Raw genomic sequence first — 19,691 nt, 5'->3', positions numbered from 1 at the left:
AAGGAATCAATGAGGGTCCGATTATTTGCACTGAATGCACTTTTGATAACTCTCTCCATCGTGATTAGGGTCATAGATGTTTCATCTAGCTTTAAGCTATACTGTTACGCTAAAATCAACATTTCCTTAAGGTTGTATTGTGAATTTGAATATTGGCTTTACTTTCACTTTTCTTTGGTTCAGTTCCACCTTTCTGGTGTTTTATTGTTAATGCTTAAATTGCATATATTCAGGATATACATTAGTTCCTTTTTATTCTTTGTGTGAACACAGCCTGAAAAAAATGGCGGGACTACATTCCCTTGTTGCGACGAAACACGCGTTGGCTGACTGGAACTACTGAGAAGAATAGAAACTAATAAACAACGACCAAGAAGAGAGAAAAAAAGACTAACTCATTCTTTTGTTAATGTGTTTGAATTATTTTGTGAAAACACGCAATACTTCTAAGCATTTATAAACAGTATGTGTGCTAAGGACTGCTATCTGTTACCTGTAATTCAACCAACTGCATTTGAACCTGCATTCAACTGTAAATCACTGCATAAGATTTTGCAAAGTATTATTTCACTTACCTGCACCAGACTTGGCTTGGTTCTAGAAATATCATAACAAAATAGTCTTTTTTTTATACAAATTGGTCTGAGTTCAGTCTTTGAGTGTGTGACATAATTTCTGGCCTGAGTGTGTACAACAAATGCTTAACACTACCCTCTGCTAAAGCCTTACTGCTCGCCCACACTACCACAAATAGAGAGTAAGGTGCTATCTACTTTCACCTCTGCCTACCTTTGGGATTCCACAGGACTCTGTACACACTATACCTCATTTGGTGTAGTATATACAGAGCCAGCTTCCTACAGTGTCTGAAAAGTTTCAGTGCTCCATCCATCCTCTCCTTGTGTTTGCTCTGGAAAAACACATAGCATAGAAAATGAAAGAACAGGCACCGTGCCTTTAAGGCAGCCATGACCCCAAGCTTCCCACCAGGCCTCGGGGGTGAGAGTTAGGTCAGTTGTTCTTTGTGAAGACCTGAAGACCAGGGCACAAAGAGGGGACTTATTGATTGATCATTTGAACCGACCTCCAAGTTGCAGATCTCAGAGATGGAGACATTGTGCAGCAGGGCCACAGTAGCTGCTTCTCCTATTGTGGAGTGAGCCATGGGTGTAGGCACAAGGAGCTTGTTATATAACTAGTAAGCCAGTGTGATACATGAAACTATCCATCTGGAGATGGAGAATTTTGAGGCTGGAAAACCTGCTCTAATGGAACTGTAAATGACAAATAAATGAACAGATTTTCTAATGGCCTTAATCTTGTCCAAGTAGAATTTCAATACTATTTTAAAGTCTAAAGAATGGAGACCTTTCAGCTGGTGTGGTGGGATTAGGGAAGAAAGTGAATAGAGAAAGGGTCTCATTAATGTGAAAGTCACACCACCTTAGGCAGAAAAGCAGGATGGGTTCTCATTAATACACGGTTACTGTGAAAAACTGGGCATGGCTCTTTAGACCCATGAGCTTAGAAAGGACTAGATTGAGCTCCCAGGGAGAAGGGGAACAAACTGGTGACCGTTTAACCGTTGCAAAAAATCCTGAACCACCGGAAGCAGGAAGAACGATGGTTGGGAGGGTGACTTTCTATACGCTGTAATGGCTGCAAGGTGTACTTTGATGGAAGCAAACTGCAAACATGAATTGGCCAAGTGCAGGAGATACGGAAGATTACCTCCTCTTGCCATTGAATCAGATTAAACACTTTTTGCGCACACCACATTTAGAAACGTTTCCAGTTAAACGCAGAAGAGCGTTGAATGGAAGGTCTCCGATTCTCTTAGAATGTTCATGCACTCCTGAGGAAGTCCTGAATGGCCATACTGAAGGTACTCAAGAGTCCTGCAGCCAAGTTTAGCGAGGGAAGGTTGGGATGATGGATTCTCACGTTCAATTTGGATAGGAGATTCAGCCTGCTGGGAAGGCTCAGGTGTGGACGCTCAGGTGTAGGAGGTCCAGGTATCAACACTGCCGTGGCCAGTCGAGAGTTGTCATGATCATCCTTGCTCTCTAGGAGTGGTGGAGCTTGGTTATTAAATTCAGAATGAGAGGAAGTGGTGAAAAATCATACACAAAGTCCCCTGATCGATCAAAAGGGCATTCCCCTTTGCCCCTGGCCGGTAATATCCGGACACCAAGTCTTGGCATTTTTTGTTGGTGTCATCCGCCAAGAGATCGATACGCGGCTGACCCCATTCCCTGAAAAGGTCTGCCACAACCTCGTTGTGCAGAACCCATTCTTTAAGATCTAAAAAGTGACGACTTAGGGAGTCTGCTTGTGTGATTTGCTCTCCTGGCAGGTGAACCACTAATGGAGAGTCGTCTGGCTAGGAGCCAATGCTAAATTGATTGAGCCTCCAGGGATAGAGGGCGAGACCGGGTGCCTCCCTGCTTGTTCAGGTACTACATAGTGGTCATATTGTCTGTCTGAACCAATAGTGAGCTGGTCTGGATGGAGGGGTAGAAAGCCTTGAGGGCTAGTTGTACTGCTCGTAGTTACAGCATATTGATATGATATGCCTGTTCTTTGGTCAATCAAAGACCCAGTGTTTGAAGAGAACCCGTGTGGGACCCCCACCGTACCCCTGGAGAGACGCATACGTGATCAGTATTTGTGATGGCGGGGTCTGACTGAATGGGACTCCCATCACGAGATTTCTGGGACGAGTCCACCACGGGATGGAAGCCCCTGCGGATATCAACCTTGTCCCATCAAGCTGTCCACTGATCCCATTTTTCCTCCAGATCCTGCTGCAAGGGTCACATCTTCAACCTGGCATTGGGAACTAGGAAGATGAAAGATGCCATAGATCCCCTTAAGAGAGGCAACCTGCCGGACTGAAGGCTGAAGAGTGTGAAGATGTTTGCACTTCAGAGTGATAGATGATAGTCACACCTCCGAAGGATACACTTTTCCTGCCTTGGAGTCCAGTGTTGTGCCCAGATAATGTATCCTTTTGGTAGGCTGCTGAATTGACTTGGCAAATTTGACGTGGAAACCCAGCCGCTGAAGCAAACGTAGACATGTTTGATAATGGGTCTTTGCACACTGGGGAGACTAACTCTTCAGGAGCCAGTCGTCCAGATAAGGATAAACGAACAGTCCTTGGCGACAAAGCCGATGCTACCACGGCTGTGCACTTGGTAAAGGCTCGTGGAGCTGACTTTTGCCCGAAAGGAAAAACTTTGTATTGGTAATGTTTGGCCCCTACCATGAAGCATATGGATTTTTGATGGTGTGGGTTGATTGGCACATAGAAATACACATCCTGTTGGTCTATTGAGCACATCCAGTCTCCCTGCTGGAGCGGAGGATATATATTCGATGGCGAGCCAGCATGCCAAATTTTTCTCTTCAGATGGACTTCTTCAGGCGGCGTAGGTCCAATGTGGTTCTGAACAGCACTTTGAGACTTTTCTTCCACACCAGAAAATACAGCTAGTACACTTTCCTCTTTGAGGAGGAGGAACTTCCTCTATGGTGGATTTTTGTAGGAGAGTGGCCACTTCTCGTTGCAGTAGTTGTAGCTGGTGGCATACAGATCTTACTGGTGGGATTGCTGGAGGTGGATGGCAAGACCTTAGAGTACCCATTTTGCAGCGTATTCAATACCCATTGATATTTTATGTTGCGCCACTCTTTTAGATGATTGGCAATACTCTCTCCTCCCCCCCCCCCCCCCCGGAGTGGAGAACGACGACAGAGAAAGACTGCTCATTGCTTTGTGTTGGCGCTTTCGCTGAGGAAGTGGTTTGGCGTGGAGCTTCCCTACCAAGGGAAGAGCAGCACCCTTGGTAGTGCACTTTGGGTTGGTGTTGCTGCCTTTAAGACCATTGAGTGACTTGAATTCTTTGATGAAAAGGCCTGCGATCGTATGGCCTGTACCTACGACGGCAATCTTTGCTTTTTTCAAGGCCCACCGCCTTCAGTGTGTCGAGCTCACCTTGGCCATTTTATCGTCTGTATAGGATCCAAAGAGAGAATTTCAGGTACAATGCAGGTTCAAAATACGTTGCTGAGCTTCCGGCATTAGTGCACTAAGTCGGAGCCAGGACAAACATCTAGCACATAATCAATGTGAATAAGCATATGCAGTCAGGGTTGCACCATCTGCGGACGCAAAAATCACTTGGCTCGCCAAAATATTGCCGATCTTTGGGAACTTGCACTTAAGTCTCTCCAGAGAATCCCATTGGAACCTATCAGTGTCCAAAAGGGCTGAAGCACTGGACACCTTCAAGAAGGAAGCATAGGTGCCACGCACTTTTCTGCCCCAAGAATCTTGGGATCTGCTCTTTATCTGGCAGAACAGTAGAAGATGACCCCACTGAATGCGTTTTTATTGCTGCTGTAATGATCTCAGATTCCGGTGTAGGATACGCCCTCAAGAAAAGTGAGTCTTGTTCTGCCAGCTTGTATTATTTCAAGATCCTTGAAGGGGCTGAGTTGAGTGATGCCGGCGTGAGGAAGGTGTCCATCACCAACTGAAGGAGCCCAGGTACCAAAGTTAGTAGGGGTCTTACAGCTGAGCTTTGGTGTAGAGTCTCAAAAATGACTGAGGATGTTGCCTGAGCCTTGGGCAAACCTTTATGGAAGGTGTTGATATCATCCACCAGAGAGATCCTTGAAGGTGTGTTGTCCGTCAGAGTGGAAGAGTAATCTCTCGGATGAGTGCATGGAGGAGGACCATGTAGGAGATCTATGCCTTGGCGGTGTACGATGCCTACCTGTGTCCTTTTCCTTCGTGGTGGGTGACTTGCTGTACGGGCACGTTCCCGACCTCTGGGAGTAATTGTAGGCGAGAGTTCTACAGCCTGTGCCAACCGAGCTAGAGGTGAACGTTGGAGAAGGCTGAGGTAGTCCAGAGGTGGCTCTACTTGGGCAGTGGAGGGATTCTGCCAGTGATGTACTTGTAACAACCATCTGGGAGGCATGCGCACAGAAGCTTTGGATGGGAGAGGTTTGGGGGGGCGGTCTATGGCCCCTCTGCTCTTGTTGTGCGACAGGCCCAGTCGTCTGGGTGTCTTCCGGCGTCACCCTCTGTGTCCGCTTGTCAAGAGACAGAGAAAAGGAACTGTTCAACGACGACAGTGGCACCTGTGCGGACGATCTTGATGTGGAAACTCTTCTCGATGGCGTATGCAGTGGCAATGGAGTCACCATAGAGCCCCTGGACTGTCCTGTAGACGCTGAGCATCTTTTCGACTTCGAGCGGTGTCTTGTCCACCCCGGCTGGGGTGAGTGTCTCTACATTCAACAACGCTGTACCTGAGACATACCTTGAGCCGGCGCCGAGCGCTGCTGGGAAGATGTTGATGGGGCTAGAGTTCTCGACGTCGGGCTTTGTAGCGCCGACAAAGACTGGTGCCTCGACATCAAGCGTGGTGTCGCCAATGGAGACTGGTGCCTCGACGTCGGGAGTGGTGTTGCTGGAGAATGGCGCCCTGATGTCGGGCGTCGTCTGGACGACATCGATGAAGACCGCTGTCTTGACATTGATCGTCGTTGGGATGACGTCAATGTGGACCTGGGCCTCGATGTTAAACGCCGCCCGGTTGTCAACGGAGGACTTAGTCTTGACAGTGAGTGTTTCCGTGTTGATGCCAACGTAGACCCACTCCTCGACATTGACCGTTGCCGGGTTGACGTCAATGGAGGGTGTTGGTCTGACGTCAATGGCCATCGTGATGATTTGTCTTGTGTCGACGGTGAACGTCGACGATAGGAAGACGTCGATCTTACAGCTTTCCTCCACGATGTAGGCTTCGACGAGGAGCGGTGCTCTGTTGTCACTTTAAACACCGTCGGCGGCGATGGCAACGTCAACAGACACCTGCAATGTCAGTCTGCTTTTCAGTGCCGCTGGAGGCTTTTTTTAAACCAAGCCTGATACCGAAGGAGAACAAACAGGATCTTACTTCTGGAGGCAGAGCTGGTTCTCCTTTTCTTATGCCTTGTGGGAGATCTTCCTCCGGATGCAGTAGACTTTTGTCTATCGGAAGGACCATGCAGGCATATCCTCTATCCTTGAGTACACCTGGAAAGGTTCTTGCAATGCCGGCAGGTCTCAGAAACATCTCAGGGAGACCGAGAATACAGACAGAATGGGTGTCTGTTTTGGTCTTCTTTTTGCCACAAGAAGGGCAAGGATCAAACAGAGAAGGCATCTTTTGACAGATAAAAAGGCATAATTTTGTCAGAAAATGATAGCTCCTCACCCCAACAGGTGTATGAAGTCAAGTGAAAAGGAACTAACAAGGTTTAACCCCTTGGCTGCGGCAGGTGGGGGGGGGGGGGGGTTTGGGGGCAGCGTGGTGGCGCTGTGCTCATGACTGAGTGGTTCCGTCACGACTCCGCCCACTGCCCTAATCGCCCGCACAGGCTGGGACTTAGCGCCGCGTGGGCGGAGCGGCGGCCAACGGCCGCAGCATGACGGAACCACTCCGTCATGAGCACACGGTACCCGTGGCTCATAACGGAGTGGTTCCGTCATGAGCGGGGAAGGGGTTAAAAAAACACAATGTGACAAATAAAAAAAGCCAGAAAAGTAAGAGCTGAAACTCCAGGCTCCTGACTGAAGGAGCCGGAAAGAACAACTGACTTAACTGTCACACCTGAGGCATGATTGGTGGCTAGGGGTCATGGTTGCCTTAAAGGAAAGGTGCCAGTTTTTTCATTTTCTATGCGGTTGTGTATTTTTCCAAAGCAGCCTATTGGCTAACAATGCCTGTCCTTTTACATTGCAGCTTATGCAGTTCAATAAAGAGTACCAGTGCCTCTTTGCTTTCCTGTTTTTACTTCCTATAAATGTATGTAAGAGAATCATGCAAAATGCTAATTATGGAAGCATTGTCCAGGCTTGTTTTTATTTCGTCTGCCTCGTCTTATTTTGAGGAAACCTTATATAATTTTAATATACTCCAGAGTCCCCGGACAGGGGCGGGAATAATCAGTGCTTATGACTTTTGATGAGGATCCCCTTTAAGAGAATGGGATATCTTCGCACCAACTGGATTAGTGGATGTTGCAGCTGTTACCTGGAGGTCACTAATTGTGACCTGCCTCACAGCTCTGAGTGGGAGGTCGCCTACAAGGCCCCTGTTTGGAGAAACCAGCTGTGGAAGATTGCCAGCACGATTGTTGTTGGAATCCTGTTCTGTATTGTGGCTGGTATGACTGATCCTGTTGTGAGAGTTGGTATCCGCCCTTGTATGAAAAGAACCCAAGGCCACGCGCTCCTCTGAAAGGCACCTTGCGATAATGGTGCTGGTCTAAGAACTTCACAGTATTGGTGTCCGAGTTACTGATGGGAGAGCATGGTCTCTGTCCTTGCCAAACCGTGTTTCACCATCGAAAGCCATTATCTAGTATCCCACACTGGACTTTCGGGTGAAAAGAGGTCGTCTTTAGCAACCCGTGGCGTCTTAGAACAGGCTGCACCGGCTAGTTGCTGTGGATGCAATTTCCATGACATGCACTATGATTTCGGTCGAGGTCCACTCACCTTCTGACATTCTTGTGTGCCTCCTTTCGATTATCTTCTGGATGATATCACCAATATCAAACCACATTTGGCGGTCATGGCGGCCTAGAATGACTAGAGAGTTGGCTGCGTGCACTGTAATTGCAGACATGGCTGAAAACCTTTTCCCTATAGTATCCAAGTAGCGTCCCTCCTTATACGGTGGTGTGGAAATAGGAGTAGCTGGGTTTTTTGATCTCCGCTGCGCCACATGCGAGCTTAAAGTCAGGATTGTGGTGTCCTTTCAAGCAAGCAGGGGAGTCCTCAGGCACGCTATACTTCTTATCGATGCGCGAAGGACAGGTGGTACAGTAGCAGGGTTTTTCATTATCTTTACTACTTCCTGCTAAATGACAACTATTGGTATAGAGCCAACGAATCGTCTGGCCTGCTCTTTGAAATCGTAGAGGAGAGTAGTCAGACTGCTTCACTGATATCGGGAGATGAAACCTTGTTGTAGCTCTCCATTAGGTTATGAAAACCTCCAAAATCTTCGGAAGGAGAGTAAGTCTGCCGAGATGGAGGTGGGGAAGGAGTTGGGACTTCATTGTTATCACATTCATCAAGAGGTGGTGGAACATCCAGAATGTCACCCTTTCTTCGTCCGAGGAGGAAGGGTCCTCCCTTAGTGGTAATGCAACATGGGATATTGGCATCATCCCGGGTGTAGCTGGCGGTTAAAGGCGTGGCGGAACCAGAGGTGTAGCAGGCGGTGGATGAACATGTTGCTCTTCAGGAGGCAGTGGGAAATGCTTCCTATATTGAGAGAGCATGGCCTGGAGATCCTGCATCAAAGAAGCAGGGAGATGTGAAGTGCCCCGCTTAGGAGGGTCAGAATAGTATTCTTGTTGCCGATAATAGCTAGGTGGTGGAGGATAGTACTGCTGAAAATATTGACCTTCATACCGTTATCTTCCTCCTGGCATTTGACACTGAGCTCTGAAGGACTGTGAGCTGTGCCAAAGGGGCCGCCATCATCATCCGATTCTTCGATGTTGAGGAGGTGGCCAGGAAGCGGACGCGATACCTTTCCAGGTAATGTGATTTCAGGGCGTAGCGAGGTCCTGGAGATATTTACAGTCATAGATGATGGCGTCGGCGGAATTGACACCATCAACGTAACCACCGCCGACAGAAATCGCTGACGGGGCTGTCGTTGTAAACTGCCCGATGGCAGTGACGTCAAGTAGACTGTCGACAAGGGCATCGACGGGAGCTTTGTAGATATTTGGATCTTAAACGACGAGATAGGAGAGTCAATGGCGGTTATCGTAGTCGCCTTCTCCGCCGAAATGGTAGTGTTGACTGTTGACGATATTGGTGTAGACGGAGAGGCTGTCGACGGAGGAGGTCGACAGATTTTGAAGCAAACTTCCGCTTCACAGAAGGGTCAACGGAGGAGGGATGGGGACGGTCTCTGTCGCTGGTAGAAGGCGTCGACGGACCACACAAAGTGCTCTCTGAGGAGAAATGTTTTTGCATCTACTTTTCTTGGAGCTGTGAGGAACATGATAAGTTTTGATAGATTTTCTTGACTTGAGAGCAGCTCCTTCGAAGGATCTGGCCCTCTTATGTGACCTGGCAGACAAATCACTATCCTCAGATAATGTTTTCTGGCTTTTGGTCTTCAAGCCATGAGTAGCCTGCCTTCCAGGTCTCTCAAAGTTTTTGAGGAGAAAATGCAACAGATCTTGCAGTCCTTTACTTCATGCATGGGATGGAAGCAGTAGAGGCAATCTTTATGTGGGTCATCTACATGCAGTTTTGTCCTCCCACAGGTCTTGCAGGGACAAAAAAGGCCTTCGCTCTCAGACATATTAGAAATATTCAGTTGAATCAAGCTTTCAAATATGAGAAAACTGAGCTAAGCTCAGGGAGACGCTTCTTAACACGACGTGTGGTGAAAATCTGAGGGACTCTGCTTCTCTGTGGTGTTTTCTAGAGGGTGCTAACAATTGGTTATAGTTCAAGTTTGGTCCTTTTTTTTAAAAAGGAAATCGATAGTCTAGTAAACTGAGGGCCAAAGGCCATTTTAGCATATGATCATTTTCTTTTAATTACTGCTTAATTATGGTACCGAGGGACTCACACTTCGAAGACGAGTAACGATTCAAGCATGTGAAGCAATGAAAGATAACCCAATACTGGATAAAAACTTTTGTTTATATAGGGTCTGCAATTGCTTCCTACCACGATATGTTAGCCCTCACTCTCTCAAACAGAAAATCACTTAAAAACCATCTGAAAGCAAAACCGATCCACCATTGATGGAGATTCCCTTTACTGTTCTGCCTCCAGTACAAAGTGATATATCTACAAGAAAGGAGGCTATAAAACTTTTCAATTCGGAAGCAGATTTTTGAGAAACAGGACCCAGCCTCTCAGAATGGCAACATCAAGGCTCCAGAATATTCAAGAGGAAAATTAAGAATAAAAACAAAAGGGATGCAAGATATGAAAGCAAAGTAGAGCTCAAACCCTGGTCTTCAACTGGTCAAATCTAGCGACACAGCCTATGACTGAGGAGAAGACGCACATATCTGATTGACTGTAAGTACGAGCTTCACAGACCACAAGAGCAATACATTTTTGTTTTTTTTTAAAGGCTGATGAATGGCTAATGAGAGCTCCACTACACAAAAGAATAACCCCTACATGTGGCAGACGTGGTATGCTCTATTAACATGCATTCTATATCCCTCTGTTCATAATTTTTAAAACTTCTCTCCCATGGTTTCCCCTCAAGGTCTTTGACCCTTCTAGGAGGTTTGACACTTCTGAGAGGAGGAAGAGAGTACCCTTCTCCCAGAAGTGTCTAAGACCTGGAGGGTAAACAATGGTAGACGGAGAAGTTTTGAAAATTATGAACAGAGGAAAACAGAACCCATATTAAGAGCAGAATACATGGGAAGGGAACTATCCCTTCAACAAAAATACACAGTATGAGTAACAGCCCTGGGAGAGGTCGGAAACCCCGAGGATTATGAGCTTGCCCCACTTAAACTTGGATGGATGGACTTCATTACCCAAAACAATCATAACACAAGTGGAATACCTATTTGAATGTTGACCATTCAGGGGGCTGTAGATGTTTTTTTTAAGTAATCTGCTTCAGTATTTTCTGCTTGTAGTTAGTTTTAAGGAGAACTGAACAGTGGAAAACCAAAAAGAACTTAAATAAAAACAAACTGAGAAAGGAGTAGAATGAGAAGAAATAGGATATCGTGTGAGAGCGGGGAACACAGTAAATATGCAAATATAAAGGATGGTGTGGAACATACTCATTAAGAGGAGGGTAGTAAAAACCTGAACCAACTGGGAGATGGGCCTGAATAACTCCTTTGCAGTCACTTTTGTAATGCTTAATACAGACGGTCTAAATTCACCCGTAAAACAGAGGGCGCTATTGCAGTGGCTTTATGCAGACATTGCAGAAGACTGAACTCCTAGCCGCTGATTTAAAAAGTATGGCATAAAAAGTACTTCCTTTACTCAATCAATTCACAGATTTAACTAAAACCAGAGATCCCTTTTAAAACTGCATCTGTTCATCAGAATAAAGGAAGAAAGGGTGGTGGAATTGTGAAGCATATTTCATACTAATAGTACAAGACTATATTAATCTATGGTCCCAATGACAACAAAGAGGCCTTTTTCACACAACTCCTCCTTAAAATAGATCGATTCTTTGGAGAAGACCTTATTATAGGTTAAAATCTTACTGTAGCCCTTGGTTCAAAACTAGATAGGCCAGGTCAACCTTATCCTGGTACCATGCTATGATGCCGCCTGCTTTAACAGACAATCATAGAATTCATGAATCTAATTATGTGGTGTTTTAAACAATGATTACCCTTTATTCCCCCAAATGTTCATAAATCCCATTCACTGATTGTGAGAAAGTGGCTCTGTATATACTGTTCCTTAATAGGTACAGGGTGTACAGAGTCCACAGTCCCCCAGGGTTTGACAGAGGTTAAAGTTAGATATAACCTTACTCTCTAAAGTGGTAGCTTGGTCGAGCAGTAAGGCAGTATCAGAGGACAGTGTAAAGCATTTGTTGTACACACTCAGTCAGCAAATGGTCTCACACACTCAATAACTGAACTCTAGGCCAATGGTTTAAATATAAAAAATATATGCTTGTTTTATTTTAGAACCAACACTTGGATTTAAAATATACTTTCTCAGAATGAGATGTTTCATATAAATACTTTTGCAATATGCAATTGACTTTTGTAAACAGTTACAAGTGGTTGCAATAGGCAACTATTTTAAACACAGCAATGCATTGAGCTCAATGGAAAATTCAAGTTATTTGCAACAGAATACTTTTTAGATTACTTTTGGTATTCCAGGACTGGATCCTAGATTCAGTCCTGGGTCAGTACTTAAAATCAAGTGATGAAAGTCGACTTAATTACTGTAATTATTTTTAAACAATATTTAGCTATTTTAAAAGTTGACACTTAGAAAATATTTCAAAGAAAACAGTCAATGATTCCCTATGGAAGAAAATTCAAGTTGCAGGTACAGTATGTTCTTGTTACTTTTGTAATCCGGTACTGGGTGCCTAGACTCAGTACTGGGACCTTTATCCAAAACAGGTAAGTAATTACGTTTTCAGATATTATACGATTTTTGAAGAATATTTAAAGATTGCAGAAATCGACACTTAGAAGAAATTTCACAGAAAAACAGTCAATGGTTTCCTATGGAAGAAAATTGGGTTAAGGGTAAGTACAGTTGTAAGTATTTTTCAGAGTCAGTGCTGGGCACCAAGATCCAGCACTGGGAGCTCACCTAAGAGCAGGTGAGTATTTTCGTTTTCGTTACTCGGCTGATTTTTGGTGAATATTTTAAGATTTGAAAAGTCCACACTTAGAAGAAATTTCAGGAAAAAGCCAGTCAATGTTACCCTATGAGGAAAATAGAGTTAGCGGTTTAAGGGTAAGTACTCGACTGGCAGAGATGAGGTTCTGGGCATAGACTCAGGGGTCCCCCAGGGTCAGGTAGGTACAGTTGGTTCACCCTCAGCGACTCTAGGGAGGCCGGGTGCAGAGAGAGTTAGGCCCAATGTTATCCTATGAGGGATAGGGGGGCCTTGGTTGGTGGCTGCTGACTGGCAAGCCACGCAGCTGTGGGAGCTGGGCTCCTGGTCACTTACTCAGGGCAAGTGGGGAAGTAGGTAGGTGTAGAGTTTTCACTGCCAGGGCCACTCGGGCGGCTGGGTGCAGAGTGCTGTTGAGCATTCGGGCGCTCAATTGATTTCAATGGGAAATCTCCGGTTTAGAAAAAGGCTGCAAGCTCGGGGACGAGGACTCTTCAGGTGCCACCACCACTTTGAGAGGTAAGTTGGGTAGTTGGAGGTTGGGTAGGTACCCCGGGATTGGGCACAGGGGGCCGCAGGGCGCCGCGTGCAGGGGTGCCTTTTGGTGTCGGGAAATCTTACCCTCTGTTGATTGCGGTAGGGGGGGTGGGGCACCTTGTTCTGAGGCTGCAGGCTTCTTCAGGAGTGTCGAGGGAGGTCCTTGGGTGCCGGACTCGGGGTCACAGTCGCCGTGGGGTCGTCCTCTGGGTCTTTGTCCACTCCGGCACTGGCCAGGCTTGGCTGGTGCAGTGTGTGCTGGGTTTGAGTAGAGCCTCTACTCATGGGAGTCCCAGGGGCTTAGAGCCAAAAGGTAGCCAGGTCCTCCGAGGTTTGTGAGGTTGCTGGCCACAAGAGATGGCGGGTTGGAGCAGGAGCAGGTTCGAGGGTCGACAGGCCACTAGGGCTGGGGCCAAAGCAGTTGGTGTCTTCCTCTTTTTAGCAGCTGCAGCAGCAGGGCAGGTCCTCTTTCTTCTTGCTCTTCTTTGTAGTTTTGAATCTGGAATCTGGGGAAGAAAGGTTCAGGGTGCCCCTAAATACTAGATTTAGGGGCGTTACAGGTAGGTGAAGGGCAGGGACCAATGGGTTCCTGTCCTGGGGTGGGTACACCCCCTATCCTGCCTCTCTCCTGTGGGAGGGGGGCAGTAGCCTAGTCCTGATAGGATAGGGCTCCCCATCTTCAAGATGGCGAGAGCCCGGAGATGTGCTTCACCTCGCCTCCCCCACCTGAGGGGTGGGGTTGGCAGGCTGGCACATCCCCTGTCCTTATTTGGGGTTTCTGGCCAAAGCTTCCCGCCAGAGTGGGGGGTTGCAGTGGCCTGGGGAAGCTCACAGAGGCGGCATGCCTTTGAAGCTTCCCCCTGCCCATCCTGGGGGAGGAGATTTAGCACATCGCCCAGGGTGTGCATTGTTGCAGGCCCAGGAGAGCAGGGGCTCTCCTACCCAGGGGTCCAGCAACATATCTGCTGGGTGGCAGCCTAGGCAGCCTCAGAGCAGACGTGGATTGTAGGTTAGGTTTAAGGGGGCACCTCTAAGATGCCCTCTTTGGTGCTTGGTACATTAAATACCACACTGGCATCAGTGTGGGTTTAATGTGCTGAGAAGTTTGATACCAAACTTCTCAGTCTTTAGTGTTGCCATTATGGTGCTGTGGAGCTCATGTTTGACGAGCTCTCAGCACCATGTACTCTTAAATGGCAGCACTGCACTTACAGCACTCAGGAATGGACCTGGGCACTGTAGGGGCACAGGGCTCCTGCTCCTGTGCCCACAGCATTGGCATAAGGCACCCAGCTAGAGGGGTGACTGATGTATGCCATGGCAGTGTAGGTGATGGGCATGGCACACAGGGATGTGTGTCATGTCGACTTTGTTTTTGTCTTGCACCCAAACACTCAGCCTGCAAAGGCAGTGTGTGTGTGTAAGGGTACAGGGCCTCTAAGGGTGGCACAAGGAGTGCTGCAGCCCTTAGAGGCCTTCCCTGGTCACAAGGCCCTGGGTACCTAGGGTACCATTTACCAGGGGCTGACATGTGACCAGGGTTTGCCAATTTGGGTTTGGTTTGTTTTAGGGAAGGAACATAGGCCCTGGGCACCTGATTGGCAGGAGTCCAGGGAACACTCAGTCAAAGTACATTCAGCAATTCAGCAAAAAGTGGGGACATACCATGTAAGAAAGATGGCACTTTCTCACACTGATACATTTTGTTTTAATTTCACAGTCATTGACTGAAACAGTAATACCTTTTGACATAGGTACACAGGTCTGTCAGCTCATGCAACAGTGATACATGTGATAGATCTAACCCTTGTAGAACCCGGCACCAGCGTATTTCGAAAATGAATGAGGTCAGTATTAAAAGCTAATATCTCGGTAGTCCTAGAATATGACCTGCGAGAAAGTGGAACAGCATGTATGCTCTGGGTCAGAATTTGGGATATAGCAGAGGCTGTTTTATGTGGGGACTAACAAGCGAAATGGCCAAATTTAGAATCCTAAGTTTTAGCAACTACAACGAGACATCAGCCAAAGAACTCAAAGCAAATAAACGAGGAACTATGAAAGGCTATAGGAGCACTAGAAGTCCTACCTTCTAAAAAAGCAGAGACAAACTACTTGACACACTGCAGGCTAAGAGAAACTCGAAAAAGCGGATCAACTGTTAATTTACAAGACAGCACAGAAATAGAAACTTTACAAAGGTAGTTAAAAACACAAAGGGTTTAACCCAATTAAACACTGAAACGTGTACACTTTTACCCTGATCTTTATATGATTGAATCATGTGCAGCAAGATTATCCACAAGACAAGCAATGCCCCAACATTTCTGTGGTGTTCCTAGGTAAGAAGGCACATGACGCAATGGTTTGTAAAACTCATTTTACATAAGCATTTAATGATCAGGTTCCCCTATACCCTGCTAGTAAAAGTATTCAATTCCTTTTCGGAAAAAAGATGTGTGATGCCAAGTATGATGAAGTTAACTCATGATTTTAAAACTGAATAAAGACTTGAAATATTTTGACTCGCAATGCACAATACCACTTTTAAATTGTGATGTAATCTACACAAAGATTCTTACAACCGGACTCAAGAATATAGCCCGCTTCGATTTCACCTTACCAGGCAGGATTTATAAACGACAGGAAGACAGGGGATAATATGAGGCTAGCATATAATGTTAAGCTACCAAAGAAGATATCCAGTTACTCCTCCTGCTAGACAGAGTAATCGTTTTATAATGTCTATTGAGTTCATCTTATGAAAACATTCAATAGAACAGGTCAGAAGGTCTAGAATACGCACATTCATATCCACTAATTTTTAACACCAATCCACTAGTTTGGAAATCAGATCTAGACTGTCTGATGCCTCTTGACTAGAGGAACAAGACGTCGGTTGTCACCATCAATATTCGGTTTGACAATGAAACCCTTCCTACAAAAAGTAATGGTCAAAGCAGAGTGGTGGAGGCTGGGTGTTTAGGTCTATCCACCTCAATGAATTGCTCACCTTGCTGGAGGTAATTTGTGATTAATTACTACAGCACTTGCTACCTGTTTAAGTATTCCGAATGATCATAGATAACAGACTAGATGCAAAAAGATTGTGAAGCTTAGGATTTTATTTCATTCAATTATCAAGGTGCTTCCTTTGCGCTCTTCGCTTGCCAACGGCAGCTTTAGTGATCAGAGATGGCTTACCCCGTGGTGCTGAATATGGAGAGTGGCTCAGATACACTAACACAGCGTTGCCAAATCTAGGACTCTTCTAGACTAGGGCTTAATTTACAAAGCAGTATGGAATGAAGCCCTCAAAATAACTCTACAACTCACTGTGAACACCATGTACATGCTTCGCTTCCCCTTTGTCTGCCATCCACCCTCCCAGCCCCTAGTTCCCACACCCTGCTTCTGGCATCACTTGTGGCCCTCGGTCACACCACAGACCATAGTTTTGGCCCCAAGGAAAATGTTTAGGAATATCCGCGTGCAAGACTACCAAAATAACATTAAAAAATTGGAAATAATAAGTACGGATGAAAGAAGTTAGTACACCCCCGCAGCCTCTATAGAGGACAATGGAGACATTAACCCAAGAAAAATGTACATATTGGATTTAATATGTCTCTCTCACACCAGGTCTACGATATATACAAGAGGAAACCAAACGCATTTAAATAGGTAGGACAACTAGAGTAACCCAACTCTTGCCTTGGACAAATGTGAAAGATAGAGGTGGTCAATGAGAGCCATATCACACATACATAAAACTTTAGAGAATTGTCAACCTCTACAGTTAATTGTCTTACATCTCCAAATTGTCAGAGAATTTGGGGGTTGAGATACTAGAAAATGTGTGGTTAGTGATCTGGTGAGGAGGTAGCAAAGTCATTACTTTGAACAGAATATAAAGCAAATGCATTTAAAATGACGCTGAGATTCTACTCGACTCCTGTAGGATTAAAACTGATATGGGGGAACCAGGCGGCTGTTGGAGGGGATGCACCAAATGAGAATCATATATGCATGTGTGCTGGAGTATAAGATTTTTGGAGCAAGATCCTATATTGTATGAAATACATTACTAATAAACGACTACCAATGAACCCACCCGTTCATAGCGCTTCAACAATAAACGTCTTTACATAGTTAGTCATGACAGTGAATGTTTAGATTCCAAAAACTTGCCAGATTTCTGCCTTGATGTTGAGCTATCTACATTTCGAAGTTAAACATGTATAGGGTGGACATGTTGGTATGTTGCCTTAGATTGACATCAAAGCCTACGTCAAGCAGGATTTGCAGGCGTGATGGGAAGGCCTGAATAGCAGCTATGATGATGCACTCTCCTCTTCTCCTTAAATCTTCCTCTGTGGAAGTCCAGTCTCTGTGGAAAGGGAACCTTTTCTCCCCCAATTGAGCACCCCCCCATTGAGCACTTCAAGCTTCCCACCGTTGTAAAAACCTCTTTTGTGGTTCTTTTTGACATCTTTGTTACACAATTTGCAACCTTTGGTTGAATGTATAGGTGGTAAACAGACCACAAATTATATGGGGCGGGGGCACTTCATAAGCAGAAAAAGCTTCAAATGAGTATGAAGTAAAAAAAAAAAAATTTGGCATTTGAGATAAATCATCCCAGAGTATGGTTTTAAAACCCTAGATGTGTTCTCAGATCCTCTCAACATGAGCCAGAAAAAAAGTTTCGCCTTCGAGGCAACCGCCAGAGCAAGGAATGCTGGTATATATAGTTGCGTGTTCCTTAAATTGATAGTGCATTCTTTTTACTTCTCTGTGTTAAGCACATTAGGCCCGTTTATCATGAATATATTTTCTTTAATAATTCACAACTGTTCTTCTGCAATGTTGCCTTATATATTATTGAAAGTTAAAGCTCATAGCCCCATCCTTCAATGTTGCCTTATACACTGTTGAAGCTAAAGAATCTATTAAAAAAAATGTGGCCCATTAAGGCTTTGGAAATTTGGACCAAAAATGCGAATGACACCTATTCACCCCCTATAAGTAGGCATGATAAGTTGATCATTAAGTGCTTTGGCGTGACTACACGCATGCGGCAAAATTCTAGGTTTACGACTATCAGTGAAAATCTTACAATGGAGCAGTCACCATGGGTTGAAAAGCAATCACAGGGGCTGAAGAAAAGGCCCCTTGTATATTGGGAGCAAAACTTAAAGATGTATATGGAAGAAAAGCTTGTGTTCAGCACCACATATGCAAGAGAGATATGTAGATCATGGTGTTGATTGCTCAGAAATAGGGAGGCTTTTTTTTTTTGCGCTGGTACAATGTTTATGCTGACATCCAAACATTCTTTATTTGGTTTTATTGTTACCTGCAATGCTTTGCCACACACTCGTTGCTGCAGTACTCATTGTCCCAGTCCTTGCTCTCCACTGGCGGGTTCCCACATCCAAAACGCACACAGCGAGGCTCAGGGGAGTTTGGCTCAGGAGCCGTAGCTGGAGAACTGCTTATTAGCTGCACTTCCATCTGCTGAGGTGGCGATTCTACCTACAGAAGTAATTTTAAGATACCAGAGGTGGGATGGCGGTTAGTTAGCATATTGTCAACTTTAAGGGAGTTAAGTGAAATTTGATGTAGCACTGGCCATCTTTCAGTAAAGTTGAAAGAGGACAAGCTATGGAGAGCAAGCAATTCAAAATGTAGGGAAATAAAGCAAAACATCGGCCCAATAATCTTAAACAGTCGCATTCCTACATAAAGGAAAACTATTCACTTGTGGCAGAAGCTCTGAAGTGCGGATACCGTTCTTCAATTCACATACAGAATATTCCTCTGTACTGGGCAACTTTTCTATACAAGAAGGATCCCACACAAGAAAAGACATTTGTAACATTAGTACTTCCATTGCAGAAATGTTTCTACTAAAAGTTCAGTATGTTTACTTGAAATCAATTTTAAGCATGTGAATAGCTAAATGTCTATTATGCAGAAAATGCAGGGAGGGAGAGCGACACACAGAAAGGGAGATAGACAGCAAATGAAGCTAGGGAAATCAGCAATGCAGTCCGAGGATTACAATTACACAAATGTGTCACTCAGGAACCTTGGTACACTGGGATTACTCAAGTAGCACAACATGCCAAAACTAGGTAAGAAAGGGATGCTTACCTCTAACTGAAAGGCTAGCTAATCAGGAGGAGGAGTGTTGCTGCAATTAGACACTTGTAGATTCACACGGTGTGCATTACCCTGCCATCTAGTCAATGGATCAACAGTACCTCCCCTTCCCCTTACATAGACGGCATTGACTATTTGATGTCTTGTCCATCTCGGACGTCAGATGCACACCCATCAAGTCCCTGTATGTGGTTGCCACCTTCAAATGACTTTTTCCACGCTTCTTGGTTTCCTCGCTTTTACGAATTAGAAAATGTGCCTTCTCCCGCAAATCTGATTAGTCACCTTTCTTGCCTGGGTGGGCGCAAGGGTAGCATGTGTATCCAGAAAGGTATTCAAGTTGTAAAACTACTTGAAGCTCCTACTACTGTTCTCCATGTTTGGAGTCTTTCAGAAACATTTACTTGAATGAATCCCAGTCATCGTATCAGGAACGGCCAGTAGCAAAGTTAAAAAGTAATAATGCGCTTTCTGGTGGATGCTCCACCTAACCATACATTCTTCACCTTATAATAATCACCCTAAATGGCGGACTGGATCTGGGAATTTTTGTGTGGATCTACAGCTCTACAAGCC

The 19,691-nt window shown here is 45.3% G+C and overlaps 1 protein-coding gene across 7 annotated transcripts in view; it reads right to left on the bottom strand.

Annotated features, from left to right (window-relative positions):
* TOX4 (TOX high mobility group box family member 4) overlaps nucleotides 1-19,691 on the bottom strand; it is a 798,038-nt gene that overhangs the window by 20,080 nt on the left and 758,267 nt on the right. For 6 of the 7 annotated variants that reach the window (XM_085650564.1, XM_085650575.1, XM_085650560.1 and 3 more), the window contains one exon: nucleotides 18,307-18,485. In XM_085650564.1, coding sequence (XP_085506690.1) covers nucleotides 18,307-18,485 — 179 coding nt within the window. Of the gene's footprint in view, nucleotides 1-18,302; nucleotides 18,486-19,691 lie in introns of those variants that run through there. The other variant, XM_085650568.1, reaches the window with a different exon arrangement.

This window comes from Triturus cristatus, chromosome 1_1 (genome assembly GCF_964204655.1).
Source record: "Triturus cristatus chromosome 1_1, aTriCri1.1, whole genome shotgun sequence".
Taxonomy (NCBI): domain Eukaryota; kingdom Metazoa; phylum Chordata; class Amphibia; order Caudata; family Salamandridae; genus Triturus; species Triturus cristatus.
This window is presented reverse-complemented; position numbering and strand designations above follow the sequence as displayed.